The sequence below is a fragment of the Mirounga leonina genome, unplaced genomic scaffold (genome assembly GCF_011800145.1).
Source record: "Mirounga leonina isolate KUSES-001 unplaced genomic scaffold, KU_Mleo_1.0 Mir_178, whole genome shotgun sequence".
In the NCBI taxonomy this organism is placed as follows: Eukaryota; Metazoa; Chordata; class Mammalia; order Carnivora; family Phocidae; genus Mirounga; species Mirounga leonina.
This window is the reverse complement of record NW_023270464.1, coordinates 3,910,078-3,926,296: the sequence shown is the minus strand read 5'-3', so window position 1 is coordinate 3,926,296 and position 16,219 is coordinate 3,910,078. Positions and strand designations below refer to the sequence as shown.

General features: G+C 45.8%; 1 protein-coding gene across 1 annotated transcript in view; it reads right to left on the bottom strand.

The window, feature by feature from the left end:
• Positions 1-16,219, bottom strand: part of ATP10A (ATPase phospholipid transporting 10A (putative)) — a 200,844-nt gene that overhangs the window by 21,610 nt on the left and 163,015 nt on the right. The window contains 4 exon segments of the mRNA XM_035023939.1: positions 5,255-5,381; positions 5,475-5,578; positions 12,829-13,411; positions 15,845-16,039. Of these exon segments, the coding sequence (XP_034879830.1) occupies positions 5,255-5,381; positions 5,475-5,578; positions 12,829-13,411; positions 15,845-16,039 (1,009 nt within the window).

Genomic DNA, 16,219 nt, shown 5'->3' with positions numbered 1-16,219 from the left:
GCTCCCTCGATTGACACAGTCAAGAATGAGTCAGAATGACTGTGAGGCACTGAACATAATTCTCTGTACTTAAAACAAAGCACTTCCAGTGCTTTCTAACAGGCGGCTAATTTTTAACATAACAGATAACTTGGAAACAAAGCTTGTGGGGAGATGGTGGGAATGACCATATTCTGAAGGATGAAAAAGTTTTAAAAATTATCCATCCCCTACAAAGCTTCTGAACGACATCCACAATATTTGCTCTCAGCAATGCTTACTGTCAGCTGTCTAAACAGACCACACAAGCCCATTATTTCTTGAAAGCAACATTATCCAGAATGTACTTTTCCCACAAACATAATTAATAAATTAGCAGTATTAATAAATTAGGATATTAATAAGCATGCAGGCTTCTGTACATTGGGACAAATTTTCCACCCAGTACAGAAAGGTGCTCTCCAGGTCAGCCTCAGTTTTTTTCCTATTGTCAATTTAATGAGATGGTCTCTATCTTCCCTCTAGAAATACAGCATTGACTGAGGACACCTCATTGGCCCTGCCCTTCTCTTTTATGTCACACTGTTCCCTGTGCTGAGAGCTGATATGGGCTGAATGCGTCCCCTTATCCCCATAATGCATAGGTTGAAGCCCTAACCCTCACTGTGATAGCATTAGGAGGGAAGGTGGAAGACTCATGACTGAGGTTAGGGCCCTTATAATAAGGGACACAAGAGAGATGATCTCCCTCCACCATTCAAGGATACAGAAGGAAGACAGCCATCTGCAATCTAGGAAGAGAGCCCTTTAAGGAACCAAATTGGCCGGCACTTCGATATGGGACTTCCAGCCTCTATAACTGTGAGAAATCAATGTCTGCTGTTTAAGCTGCCCAGTCTGTGGTATTTTGCTATGACAGCCTGAAATGACTAAGATAGACACCACTTCCCTTTCTCCTCCTAGAACAGATGAGTTGGCAGGTGCTGGGGGGATGGAGTCAAGGTATAATACATGTACAAAAAGCATGCATTTCTTAAATATATCCTACAATGCACTTTCACAAATCACACTCCTGTTTAACCAGCCCTGAGCTCAGGTAACAGCATCACCAGCTCTCCAGAAGCCCCCTCAGGGGTAAGTGGCAGTCTTCTCTCTTCCATCTCACGCAGCCTGTGCAGTGTGTTGGACCTGGGCCTACCTTTAATTTGAATGTGCAGAAGGCTAAGTGGGAACTTGGGAAGGGCCCAGAAAGGAAGAGGAGATATTGCATCCAAGCTGCCCTCAGCTCTGAATCATGGAGTCTGCAAGGTAAGGACCAGGCAGGGGTGTGGGTCTCAAAGTATGCTTAGGACTAAAACCATGTTATGTTCCATGTTCATTGTGAGCATATTCCTGACAACCCAGGCACTGGAAGCCATCTGGTCTTGGCCTTTCTCCCCTCCCCCAGACCCCTGGATCTAGCATGGGGAGACATTCCGTGCTCTAGGTCTCTGGCTCCCTATTTTCATCATCCAACAGAGTTGACATCTACAAAGGCATCCTAAGTATCACTTCTGCTGTGATACATTCCCTGATATCCAGGGAAAGAGGGAGGGATGACCACGTCTGCCTCCATGTATTCAAAACGCCTTGTTCAGGGGCATCTAGGTGGCACAGTCGGTTAAGTGTCCAGCTCTTGGTTTTGGCTCAGGTCATGATCTCAGGGTCGTGAGATCAAGCCCCACATTGGGGCCCTGTGCTCAGCATGGAGTCTGGTTAGAGTTTCTCTCTCCCTCTGCCCCTCCTCCTGCATGTGCTCTCTTTTTAAAAAATATCTTGTTCATACTTAATAATAACAATGGTTATGGAATAATCATAATGATGGCTAACCTTGATGAATTACTAATTGTCAGGCAAAAATTTCTGCAGCATCCCTAACATGTGAGTACTACAATTATCCCCACGATATAGATCTGGGAAGCAAAGGTGAGGGAGATTAGCAAGGGAAGGGCTATAGCATTCCATGCACGGTATGTCTCATGCTCCAAACCTCCCTATATGGCTGCTCTAGGAGAACTTCCACTATGGAACAGAGCTTTGCGTGTAATTCAACCAGTTACCCACCCTTCACTAGATGGCAACTTACTATAGAAGGGACTTGCAACTCCCCACCTTTGTATATTAGCTGCTCAGCCAGAGCTCCTTGATATATGTCCTCCAAGAAAGAAAGCAGGGAAGGACTCAGATAAATTCTAGTCCTTCAGGGAAAACCTAACACCTTGAAAATAAAGCATCTTCATTTCAGGAGCTAACTGGCCTAAGTAATGGGCCCCGACTGGGTCGCTGGACTGATCCTAACCTCTGTGTGAAGCTTTGAACCAAACATAGAATATTACTGAACTCATAAAGAGAATTATGTAAAGTATGTCTATCTCAGCACGGAATATGGCCAAGGATAAAGAGTAAATCTCAGGGAACAGTCCTTTAAAAATTATCTGGAAGCACAGTGGCCTTTCTTCAGCTCTTTAAGGTAGCTTATTAGCAATGGAATCTATGTAACTTAGAGTAAATGCCACCTCTCTACAGCCTGAGCCTTGGGAGAACCTGGCATTTTGAGTGTTACAACAGGGTAGGTAGTAGGGTTCAAGCTAGTGCCACCATGCTTCACTGTGATCAAAGGTCAGGTGGCTTTTCGTGAGAGGGGAGTTTCAGATGACATCTGGAAAAACAAAAAGGAATGCTGGGGAAAGTGAACAGAATGTTGTCCTTTGAATTTAGGCTCTTGGCCAGAACAGTATGGAAAAGAAAATTTCAAGAACACAGTATAAATGGTGACCCTTCCTTTGTAGTTCCCTGATGTTATTTAACGTAAGAACCTAAACGAAAAGATTTAGAAGGAGTATTTGGCTTTGGGCCTATTAAAAATGTAAACAGCTTACTTTACATTTCTTAAAAATGAATCTGAGGAGTTGGAACACAGTGCCTGTGCATAAAGCGGTGGTGAACACTAAGGTGGTGGCTCTTTTACTCTCCAGCTCATCATCTGAACCATAAATATCCCAGGTTGTGGGAGATGCTAAGTGTTTAACAACCAGCTAGCAGGAGGGAAGCTGATTTGCTGCATTTTCCCATTTCTGTGGTGCAAATATACTCACCTTGGCTGATGTCAAGCTACCAACAGCATCAAAAAACTATGCAAAATTCCTGAAAATTTATGCAAAACAGCAAATGGTGATTGTAAAATTTCTGAAAATGTATGAAAAGGCTCTCACCAGCAGGCATGAGCAGACTCAAGGACACTGATGGTGCCCACTGTGGGCACTCCAGTAGTTCCTTCACTGATTCATCTCAGAGCCCTTTAACCGACCCCTGGAGATAAACATCCACTCAGGATGACAGCAGAATGTGGCTGAATCAATATTCTGAAAAACTCTACTATCCCGGCCCCAACAGAAAAAAAAATTGGAACGAGGATAAGTAGAAAACCTTACTTTTAGATGCTTACATAGTTGCCCAAACAAAAATTACAGAATCCAAGCTAGAAAGCAAATCCCCTGAAAAAGATCTAGGAAGGTGAGTTGATCTCAAGTTCAATATGAACTTAGGGTATTCTAGGGCTGTCAAAAATTCAGGACATGTTAACAGAGATACAGCATGGGGGCCAAGGGAGGTGATGGATGCCCAACTACCAGAGGGGGTCTGTATAGAAGAGGCCAGCCAGGCTGTAAACAGATGTAGAAGCAGTAACATAAGACTCATCACCACGTGCTGCTGAGTATTGGACCCTGTGCCTGGACCTCACTCAGTGCTCCACTGGGCACCCCCTCTGTTCATCCCTGCAGGATTGTTACCCAGCAGACAAAGAGACTGGGATGCCAAAAAGACTGAGTCACTTGCCCAGGGTCTCATGGCCAGTAAGTGACAGAGCCAGGACTGGATAGATAACCAAGCTAAGGCTCCTAGACTCTGAAAGAAGGCAAGGTAGGGATGCCTAAAAATATAGGTGGACAGTGTGGGGACTCACAGCCAAGTCCTCAAACAGTTAAGGTCTCACCCTCTGGAAAAGGGAAGAGATTCCGTCTACCTTGCTCCACAGGGTGGGACCAGCACCCACTGGAAGAAGGGACTGGGGAGGCAAATTTTACTCCATTCAAGAGTCAGAGCTCTCCAGGGAGAGTGCCCTGCAGTGAAGGGACAGAAATGGACCTGCCCATGGGCCAGAAGGACCAGCAGGAACCCCTACCTATCCCCCGGGTCTGGTCAACAGTGCCTTCTGGAGAAGCATGCTCTAGATATGAACAGTCCCAGTAAATCAAAACCTGGAAGGTTAGAAAAAGCACAGCTGTCTTCCAAGTGTTTCATTTAATCACCCCCCAGGGATACTGCTCATGATGTGTCTGGGCATCTGGATCTTGGGGCTTTTTTGAACAGTGCGTGCCCTCCTATAAGACACCAGAGGCAAAAAAGAATATTGTATGAAGTGTGTATGTTATGCTATTAAATATATTAATTATTATAATAGATATGTATATATAGATATATAGGTAGCCCAACTCCTTTGTCCAGGGAACAAGACCAAATGAATTACAGCCTATCTGTATTAAATGGACAGCGATGAACTCGTTTCTCCATGCCCCAGGTATACCATCTGACTCTTGGCACCACGGGATGGGGTGTGTGTGTGTACCCAGCATGATCACATTTAGTTCCTGGTGTGGTCAGAGAGCACAGATACAAAGACTCAGCTAATTTAATACAAACTTAATATTAAATATTTAAAATATTAAAATAAATATTCTTACAAATACTAATATGAACACAGTAGAAAATAGGAGCACATTTTAGTAAAAATGAGCTCGTTTTCTTTTCATCCAAACTGAATCTATGAAACATTCATAAGATGTAAAGTGCAGCCATTTCTGGAATCCAACAGTTTCTTTTTGTTTTAGGGGTAGGAGGTGGAGGGACTCCCTTTAAGCTTCAGTTGTTGAGAAGCCTCGTTCCTCATCTCTATTTTTGGTGGGAAAGCAGGGTTTAGGGGGAGGCAAGTCAGGTGTTGTCACTGGGTGCCTGGTGGGACAGCACGTGGAATACTACAGAGACGGGCCATGGTGTGACTGTTCAGTCAAGGATGGCTGGGCCTGGGGGCCATGCTAGCACCAAGCCAGCCAACTCCTTAACCAAGCCCGGCAGGTACAGAGCTGCCAATGACTAGAGCCATGTCACCACCCTGTCCAGGACTGTCTCTGCAAATTCCACACTGCTCAGTGCAACATGTGCTCATGTGCATAATTACCCAACAGATGCAAATTTGTTTCCAGGCGAATGGCAGACTGGAAAAGAAGCTCCTCACGGTTGTCCAGGGAAGATTCTGCTTCTAAGTGGCTTTGCAACCAACAGGCATACTCTTCTTCACTCAGAACCTATGTGAGACACACTGGTGAGTGCCACGTAGGCACCACGTACTGTGGGGGCAGCGGTCAGTATCCATGCTTGTGGAGGTGGCACCCACTCACCCTCTTGGCAATGCACAAGGTGCGCAGGCCTTCCACGGCATACAGGTTGAGGTAATTCTGAGTCTTGCTTCGGATTTTCTTTTGATGCCTTCCTCTGGCGTCATCTAGGTTGGAGTAGAAGCAGAAACAGATAAGAACAACGGAGGTAGCTTTGCATGGTGTTGAAACAACTCTACATATGTAGCGTAGCCCAGATGAGAGGTCAGCACCACCCCAGAGGTTCTAGCCCGGAAGCTCTTCTCACCCAGCTTCCAGGCCAGCTTCCCATGAAAACAGCCATGTTTTTAAGGTCTGAATGTAGTCACACTCACAGACACAGAAAGCAGAATAGTGGTTGCCAAGGGCTGGGCAGCCAGGAGACAAGAGGAATTGTCCAATGGGTAAAGACTTTTGTTTTGCAAGATAAAGTTCTGGAGACCTATTGCACACCCATGTGGATCCACTTAACACTCCTGAACTGTACACTTATTAAGATGGTAAATTTTAGGTCATGTGGGTTTTTTTTTTTTTTAAACCACAGTTAAAAAGAAAGAGCTAAGTCCACTAGTAAGAGTTCTCCAAACACCCACCCTTTTCTGTTTCCTGTAGACACAGCTGAGCAGACTTACTGCTTATTACCAAACTTCAGAAGTGCTGACTCGGAGCCTCACCCAACTGTGGTATCCATGACAAGGTGACACACACTTATCCTAAGTCTACCGTTTTCGTGGGCCGCCAATTAGGAGTGGAAAGGCATAATGCACTTTGGTTTGTGCATGATGAAAGTATATGATGACCATGTTTCAGGGTCAGTGCTCTAGCTGACTGCATTTGGAATGCATTTTGTTGCAATGCATTAAGCAGGACTGTCACAAGAGCATCCTTCCCCTGTGATTTACTCCAACGCCCTCCAATAAGAGACATGTGCGAAGCCTCCGCACCACTAGATTCATCCCGGGTCTATTTCATCACTTATAACAGTATACACGTTTCACATAAAATTTAAAGTAAAAGCTGTATTGTAAAAAGAGCCACATCGTATTTTTGACTGTTACTAATGACCTTTGTTGAAATGAGAAGCTCATATAAAAAAAGCTTTATTAGAAATTTTATTTATTTGTCAGAGAGACTGAAAGAGAGCACAAGCAGGGGGAGGGGCAGAGGGAGAAGCAGGCTCCCCGCTGAGCAAGGAGCCCAATGTGAGACTCGATCCCAGGACCTGGGATCATGACCTGAGCTGAAGGCAGACGCTTAACTGACTGAGCCACCCAGGTGCCCCTAAACAATGCTTTATTAGGAGTGATCTGGTATCCTTTCGCCCAGGAGGTGGATGTAAATGAAGGTACATACTCTTCCAGTTTGTGAAAAATTGTACTTGAATACAAAGTGCAGTTTCTGTCCCCAGAACACCAGTAGTATTACCAGATAGAATATAAGATGTGCGAATATCACATAAGACATACTTTCACTAAAAATATTATGTTTTTTATCTGAAATTCAAATTTAACTGGGCATTCAATATATTTTGTTTGCTGAATCTGGCAACTGTACTTACCAGTGGTGAGGCCCCTGGTCTGAGACAGGCTGTCTACTATCTGAGTCAGGTCCGGGGCAAACTGGACCTGGGAGAAACACTTTCACCTCTTAGACATGTGTTCTGCATAAAGAAGATAGCACCCCAAGGGCCTAAAACATTGGTTCCGGGGCAAAAAATTTTAATTATATATTTAAAACATACTTAGGCATAGCATAAGGCACAGATATATATACAGTACATAAACAAATATGCAGCATATCTGTGGCATTAAAATGTCATGGGGAGATAATTAAAAAATGTCTAAAAAGGCTCCTTAAGGGAGCAGTAATGAAAAAAAGAGAGATTGGAAACACTGCCCTAGATTGCTTTGCTTTAAGAATTTAAATTTCCTGAAAAGATGACACTCAAAATACGACATCTTAATTTTGACTACCTGATATTGTGATAGCAATTCTCAGAAGGGGATAATAACAATATTCCAGATGCTGACTATTATTTGAGCGAAGGCATGTCTATCTGAGGGCCTTTGGAATTAGAATAATAATAATAAAGTACTTTGGTTCTCCAGAGAGGGGAGGGAAAGACTGCACTTCAGCAAAAGCAAAAGCACACTCCAGGCAGTGTGCAGGTCAGATAGGTTGAAGACTCCACTCTCAGCACACAGGAGCTGAGACTGAACACTTGGTCAAAACAGAACTGATGAGCTAGAGGAGGCAGGCTGGGTGGCTCGGCATGCTGGGTGCCCTGGATGAGTGTGCGATCCCACAGGCAGCCATGCGGAGCTGTTTCTGTACAGGGCCACCACAGCAGAGCCTGGGACTGAGCCCACCCAGCCCTTCAGGGAGAGAAGCAGCGACTGCCTTGCCTCGTCCCCTCCTCCAGACTTGCAGACACACACCTCCTCTGCCACTTGAGGTAAAACCTGGCTCCTGATTCTTACTCGACCTCTGCCTTGTAGATTCTCAACTGCACCAAGGACTGCACAGTCACTGGGAAGAGCCAATGTTAGGGTTTGTAGGATTGGTTCTTTGTGAATGCTGGGATATGTCCACATTCTGACGGAGGGGCCAGGATGGTAGAAAGAACTCAAGCTCAAAGTGGAAGAGCACCGAGGAGCTGGGGGCACCTAAGAAGAATGTATTGGGTGCTGTCCTAGAAAGCAAACCCATGGACCCCCCAGAGTTATGTGCTCAGCCCGGCTCTCCTGCACTCTTCTCAAACTGCAGGCATTCTAACCATTCACATTGCATTTTAAGTGATACTCATGCAATATCAGCCTCTTCTTCCTGATATCCTAGAGGCCACCCAGATCCCGTGCAGCTTTCCTATCTATGGTAGTAGGAAGAATGCTGTGTCTGCAACACAGCTACTTGGGTAATGAGCAACATCACCGGCAGAAGTGGAACCAATGCTACCCAGCGCCTCCTGGCGGGTGGTGGTGGCCTGAGAGGCCCAGAGAGAAGATCTCTGCAGCCACATCCGGGATTGGGGGCACACACAGTGTCCGACAGTAACAGATCCTGTCAGTCTGTAAAGATGACTCCCATGTCACTGACCTCAAGATGCAGCAGGACTGAAAGGAACCCTCTTCCAGCTCTGGCTGAGTAGGGCAGATGGACACGGCTGGCAATGCTCAGGACCTCACAGGAAAACATCCACTCCCACTCATGATTTTGACATGTGGTCTTAACATGCCCAAAGTGATATTTCCATTGCTTCTATACTTGAGTCAAATTTACTTCTCTTATAAGGAGTTTCATCTTAGTCAGATGGTAAAATAAGAAGGTGAATTCTCTTCCTTGTTCATGCATGCATTTACTGATCTACTGAAGAGCAGCAAAGTGTGAAGCCCATGCTAGATGGTGGGCTACTCTCCATCCTCACTCTTGGAGGAGGGTGGAGCTGTCTGGGTGTTTGTGTCTTAAACACCACACCAAGTGGCAACTGGACCAAACCTCAAGCAGTGAATCTTAAGGGGAAGGAACCAGAGAGAAGGGAAAGGGACCTAAGCTTAGACTCTATACTTATATCAGACCAGACACTGCTAGAGGCTTGGACCAGGGCTTCTTGTGAGGTCAGCATCCAGATTTCCTCTGTGCAGATGGGAAATAGAGGCAAAGAAAGTAAGTGACTTATCCAGGGTCATTCTAGCTCATAAACATAGACCTGGGATTTGAACAGAGGTCTGTAGGTACCGGGGTGGGGTGGAGCCCCTGCTTTATACCTGATCCCATACAACTTCCAAGACACGATCGTGTCCTGAGAATATGACACACTCTAACACAGTCACGTCCACCATCAGCGTAGCCTCCTCATGCCTTGTTTGATAAAGTGTTAGGTCTCTCTGAAGAAAGATCTTAAAGATCTGAAGTAATCCAGAGGATAATACTTGTGTGCCTACCTCACTTTATCACCAGCACAGGTACAGCAGCTCAGCTCTAATGCTGCTTCTGCAGCACAGATAAGTGCTCTGCAAGTCCGTTCCTCTCCACACCCATCCGCCCCACAAAGTAAAAGCTGAATGATTTATACATAAGGCCAGGGTGTCACCAGTGGATAACTTCAAGGTGACCCCCCAAGGTGACAGCTCCTCTCTTGAGAATCCAATGGGGTCTTGGAACCTCCTGAATCTTAAGTTGCTGTTTGCCTACATGTACCTCTTCCCTATCAACCTATCTGACCTGCACACTGCCTGGAAATTCCTAGAGTAAGGCGGAGAGCGACACCAACTGTTTATTTTTAATTTGCCCCTTTCCATGTCATGGTTTGGGCAATGTGTAACGATAGCAATGTCGTTCTTTTATGTGTCTCTTTCATGGTGGAACAGATGGAAGGCTTTGCTTCTTCTCATCTGTAGTTACCTATATATGGGTAGTAATTTCCTCCCGGAGACCTACAGTCATGGAGGAGGTGAGCACAACAGCAAAGCCACACTGGGGCTGCAGGATTAGGTGGAGGGGGCTACGAGGCTCCCCAGCCTGCACATAGTCTCCCTGCAACGCCCCCCCCATCCTGATCTTGAAGTTGACTATGAGTGGTAGGAGTTGTTTGTTTGTACTTTCTCTAGAAATTTGAGAATTCTTCCTCATTTAAAAGAGTGATCTGGCAGCAGAGTACAAGTGTGGTGACTATGGCAGCCTTCTTGGTTTTTCTTATGTGTTTTGCACAGCGCAGTAGGGTTCCTGGCCCTCTCTGTACGGTGGGTCCTACCTACCACCCTGTCCTACCCTTGTTTGCTAGTGCTATTGTAGGTCTTTTACCTTATACATGACCTGCTGTATGTGGTAATGTCTGAAATACAGTGGTCCATTAAATTGTCTTTAATGAAAGGCTGTGGAAAAGACAAAGATGATGATTTTTTTTTTTACAATAGAATTAAATCTGCTCAGATAATTGCCGTATCTTTTTTTCTTTTGCGTGGATGCAAAATCAAATTTCAGAATAAAGAAGGCTTGTAAAATGTATTGGAAGCTTTCTTTCCTCTTCTCTTTTTTAGAATAGTTTGAGGAGCATAGGTATTAACTCTTCTTTAAATGTTAGGCAGAATTCACCTATGAATCCATCTGGTCCTGCATTTTATTTTTTGGTAGTTTTTTGATTACCAATTCAATTTTGCTACTATTAATTAGTCTGTTCAGATTTTCTATTTCTTCTTGAAATAGAAAATTTTCTATTTTCTATAGAAAATCTTTCTATTTCTTCTCCAGTTTAAGAAGATTGTATGTTGCTAGAAATTTATCTATTTCTTCTAGGTTGTCCAATTCATTGGTATATAATTTTTTTGTAGTATTCTCTATAATCCTTTGTATTCTGTGGTGTCAGTTGTTACTTCTTTCTTGTTTCTGGTTTTATTTATTTGGGTCCTTTTTTTTTTTTCTTGATGAGCCTGGCTAAGGCTTATCAATTTTGTTTATCTTTCTCAAAGAACCAGCTCATGGTTTTAATGATTTTTTTCTACTGTTTTTTTAGTCTCTATGTCATTTATTTTTGCTGTGATCTTTACTATTTCCTTCCTTCTACTCCTCTTGGTCTTTGTTTGTTCTTCTTTTACTAGTTCCTTTAGGTGTAAGGTTAGATTGTTTATTTGAACTTCTTCTTGTTTTTTTGAGGTAGGCGTGTATCGCTATATACTCCCCTCTTATGATCACCTTTGCTGCACCGCATAGGTTTTGGACCACTGTATTTTCATTTTCATTTGTTTCCATGTACTTTCTGATTTCATCTTTGATTGCTTTATTGACCCTTTGGTTGCTTAGTGTCATGTTGTTTAGCTTCCATGTGTTTGTGTTTTTTTCCAGTGTCTTTTTTTCTCCCCAATAAATGGTGGGAAAATTGGACAGCCACATGCAGAAGAATGAAACTGGACCACTATCTTATACCATATACATAAATAAACTCAAAATGGATGAAAGACTTAAATGTGAGACCCGAAACCATAAAAATCCTAGAGGATAACATAGGCAGTAATTTCTCTGACATTGGCCATAGCCACATCTTTTCTAGACAGGTCTCCTGAGGCAAGGGAAACATAAGCATAAAAAGCTCCATCAAAATAAAAAGCTTCTGCACAGCAAAGGAAACAAGCAACAAAACCAAAAGGCAACCTATGGAATGGGAGAATGAAGAAGATTCTTGGAATGCAAAATCAGCCTATGAATTGGATTCTATGTCCACTCTAGCACAGAACCCCTGGGGTGGAAAGGCAAATCCTGCCCTCTGGTAGGTTTTCGCCATGAAAAGCTACCCAAACTGTTTTTGGAGACCTGTTTACAACAGTTCTGTCATGGGAAAAGGATTTTTTCTGCAGAAATCATCCAGTGCACCTCCCCACAGCAGAGTGCTGCTGTACCTGGGAGCCAGGAGTCCTGTTCGGAGGCACTGAGATTGTGGCGAAAGGACTATGGGAAGTAAAGTATTCTCTAGCTCCATCCCAGAGCTCTGGAAAGGCCGCACCCAGTGGACAGGCTTTCACAGCAGGTTGTACCTAGAGATGTTTCCAGGATTCAACAGACAGGAAGACTGTGCAGGCCAGGCAGCAGAGCCACAGCATGTACCCCTCTGTCTGCCAGCAGCATCCTCCCCCTCATCCCACCTCTCTCCCTGGACGTCAGACGGGCATGCCTTCATCCTCCAAGTAGAGAGGAGGGGTGACCACATTTACGAATGGGGACCTAGGCCATTCCCCTCTCAAAGCGCAGAAGCTTTTGTATCTAGAAGGAGGTTCAAGCAAGCCCTTCTGCTGGATAAAGTTCCACTAACACCAGTGGTTTTCAAATTCCTTTTTTTAAACACAGAAGTTATATGGAACTCTAGTACATGAAAGAGACTAAGATGGAGCTGCTCTGCCCAAAGGTGGGACAGATGGTGGTTGAGAGGCCAGCAGCCTCCAATACCTAAGCTCTCACTGTGGCCTGAGGCAGCTCCACAACTGGGCTACAAACCGTGACCTGAGGTCAGGCAGCTGGGTGAGAACCTCCATAGAAGACATGGTCCAGGCAATCAGAGCAGGAAGCAACCTTCTGGAACTTCTAGTCTAAAAGATCTTAACCTTCATTGTCCAGATTTAAAATGATGCTGGGCCTCCCCCCAAGTGCCCCTCGACCCCACTGTTCTAAGGGGAGTTCAGGCACTGAAGCCCTCCATCCTCCAGTCCCCAGTGCATTCTAGTCCAAACCCCTCGAAGGAGGAACGGGTGATCCAGGGAGGCAAACCTCTGATGGGCATTGCTTTAGAAAAGGCTTAATGAAATCCAGTGGGAAGGGACTGAGGGAAAGGGCTAATTTATTGGGACTTCCACCTGGAGCTGGGGGTACCACCCAGTGGAGGGGAGCTGGATACCTGAGGAGCAAGGCAGCAAGAGGTCCATGACCACTGAGTCGGCTCCTTTGGTGTAGACATTGATCTCATCGGTGAGTGGATGCCGGATCACCACTGACATCCTCTTGCGGATAGAGTCGAAGCCCAGCGTGTGCAGGAGCTCGAAGGTGAGCCTGCCCAGGTGGGGCAGCTCCACAGACACCTGGTCGTGCAGCCGGTCCACCAGCGCGCAGTTGTAGGCCCGCGCAGCATACACAAGCGCCGCCTCGTCAGGGCTCTCTGCCTCATAGCGCAGCTCCCGCTCCTGCTCCCGCTGCAGCTTCTGCTCCTGGGCAGTGTGCTCTGGGCCCCAGCTGGCAGCCCCACTGCTATAGCCATTGCTGGCGATGGCCGCGGCTGGCTGGCCTAGCCTCTCCTCCAGCTTGAACAGCGTGCTGTCATTGGATAGGGTGGACAGAAAGTTGGACCCTGACTTGTGGGCGGCTTTGTTGGCGGTCAGGCTCCCGATGCTGCTGCAGCCTGAGGTCAGGCGGCTGGGTGAGAACCTCCGTAGGAAGTCTTCTATGGTCTTCACGGGGGACTTCACCTCAAATCTCACCCTCACCTGCAAGACAAGCAGTCAGAAGACATGAGAGGTATATGCAAAGGCCTCGCCCAAATGGCCACAGGGCACTCCCCCACTCCCCCTGAGGGCTCAGAGCACAGAGTTCCCGTTTCCCAGATTTGGAGGTACACAACCAGAGCCAGCATTTCTTCCTTGAGACCATCCTTTGGCCTCTTCCATTTCACTTAAGCAAAAATTAGCAGTATACGTTCTTTTAGAATGTGATCCCCTGGGTAGCCACACGGACGCCCTGGCCTGACTCAGGGAGTGTGTGGCTAGTGGTACCTGAAGGCTGAGACTATCCCCTCTGCTAGCTGTCCCCACACCACAATGTCTCACTGCTTTGCAGAAAAGGTTCAGAAGAACACGCCTGTCACTACCGCCTGGCACAAATCCCTCCCCCCCATTACAAAATGCATTTACAAAAGACCAGTTTATACAGTCCTTTGAATTACGTCCATATAAAATTTAAATAACACTCCCAGACCCAAAAACTTTTCTAAACAAATTAAACGCTTGGACAAATTCAGGATTCAAATCATTTAGCACATTTTTTAAAAGTCACAATAAATCGCATATCTTCTAACAAGAAGTGAAAACAACAAAATGAGTTATATACATTTGCTAAAGTTCCAAAAAGCTCAACGATGCAGCAACTGCAATACTTTATTTAAACGAGTAGTGTTCACTAATGCTAGTATAATATGCCTATTTTAACTTTCTGCTAGAAAATAGATTTACAGCAGATGTTGCAACAAGCAAAACATTGAATTATAGTTAGCCTTAAATTTTCATAATTTTCCCCATGTGACTAAAGTTGTAAATTACATAATAGCCTGCAGAAAAGTCAGGTATTTGGTAGAGCAAGGCACATGGGACCAATTTTGATAAAGGTGCTTCTTTGTTCCTATAATGACTTTAACTGTGCTACATATTCAAGGGGGAGATTCAAGCAGCCACACTGGAGCCCCTACTGGCTCCAAATACCCTGAAATATCGCACTCACTAATATGTGGAAAGAGGAGTGCATCCAGAGACCTATTCATCTGCAGTCTGAGGGCGGGGGATTAAATAATCTGCTCCCTATGTGGAACGCACTGCCTATGTGACCATCACCACATGCCTCAGTTATGTTGGGGTCTCTCTCACTTATTCAGTAGTTGCAGCAATGCCTGGGTCTCAGACAGGTCTAACTAGAAACCAGACACTTCTCCAGGGATGCATGCCAGCAGGACTGGATATAGGACGGTGGAAGAATCTGAAGGCCAGATGAAGGATGCTGAGGCAGCTAAGAGGTGAGCTGCACCAGGAAGCAGCCCTCGCCTAAGGCAGACGGTGCAATCCTGCAGTCTCTGGGTGGTGGGGACCTTGTCCACTCTGGACCTGTCAGGCCCCCTGGGGCTTCTGCAGGCCAGTGTGGCAGGAGCAGGAGCAAGGGGGCGGGGGGGCTGCGTTACTGCCAGGTATGCTGCTGTGAAGAGAGCAGAGACCCTTGGTTTACCCCACATCACACACCAATGGCTCCATCAGTGGAACCTGCTAGAAGGATTGGCTCAGGAGGAGGGAAAGAGGTCTGGGAGAGTGGGGGGTTGAGGGGCAGGTGTATGGCATGCATCTAGCTCTAGAGCACCTTCGTTTTTATCCATTTAAAGTTGCTTAGCTGCATTATGCACATCCCTCCTTAGGTGTACTTCCTACATACACACCTCCCGGCCTACCTAGAGGACTTCCTGAGAACCACTGGGGTTATAAAGGACCTGTCTGCACATGAAACTTTACTCTCTTCAGAGAGAACCTTATAATTACCCAAGCAAAAACCAACATGGGTATTGCTATGTTTCCACCATCTTAAGTAACCTCGGATTGATTCTTGACCACTTCTCTTTTAAAGACAATGTTAAAGGCCCTTTTAACATCAAATACATTTATTGTGTGCCAAGCCCTTCTCTGAGCCCTTCCTCTAAACCCTCACCACTGCCTCCATGTCACAGATAAGATCCGTAAGGCACAGGAGGGGAATGGCTTGTCCAAAGCTGCTCAGCCTGTTGGTAAAGTCAAGATTCAAGTCCAGGCGATTTGTCTGGGCCCCAAGCCTGTCCTGTCCACTCTCTCATGAGAATCTGGAACCCTGAAGCTCTGTGTAGATTGTGCAGGGCAGCCCCACTCCAGTCTAGGCTGTTACATGCCCCACCCATTATGGGCTCAGAAGTTTTTCCTCTCCCTTTGACCCCAATCCCCCTACCTGTCCATGGTAGCCTGGGGACGGCACCACAGAACCAATGAGCTGGCTTGCCCTCCACAAAGCCCCCTACTATATCCCCTTAAACCTGAGAGGTAGTGCTGAGCAGTCCTGCTGGGAAGGTTAGACTGACAACAGTGGGACAATGCTGAAGGTCAAAGGCGTCGGCTTCACAGGGATACCCCAGAGCTTGCCTTTTGTCGTGGCTGATCCGGGGATGTGACTACTACTGTGTTGCAGATGGTGAGTGCGATGAAGAAGTCGAACACGTCAGAGAGCTCTGGCGAAAGGTGGGCCAGTGGGCGTTCCTGGGGCCTTGCGGTGGCCAGGCACCTGTCACATTCATTCACCTTCTCCAACAGCTTTGGATCGGGTGTGATGTCTTTCTCCTGGAAGAAGACAGAGACTGAGGGGTGAGTATGACCCAGTGAAAGCGTCTTAGTGCTTGACCTTTAAGGCACCCTGATTTCAGTATAAGCTCTGAAGACACCTTCATCTGACTCACATGCATATGCCATTTTATAGTGATGAATAATGTATATAATTGGTACAAGAATATATGACTTACA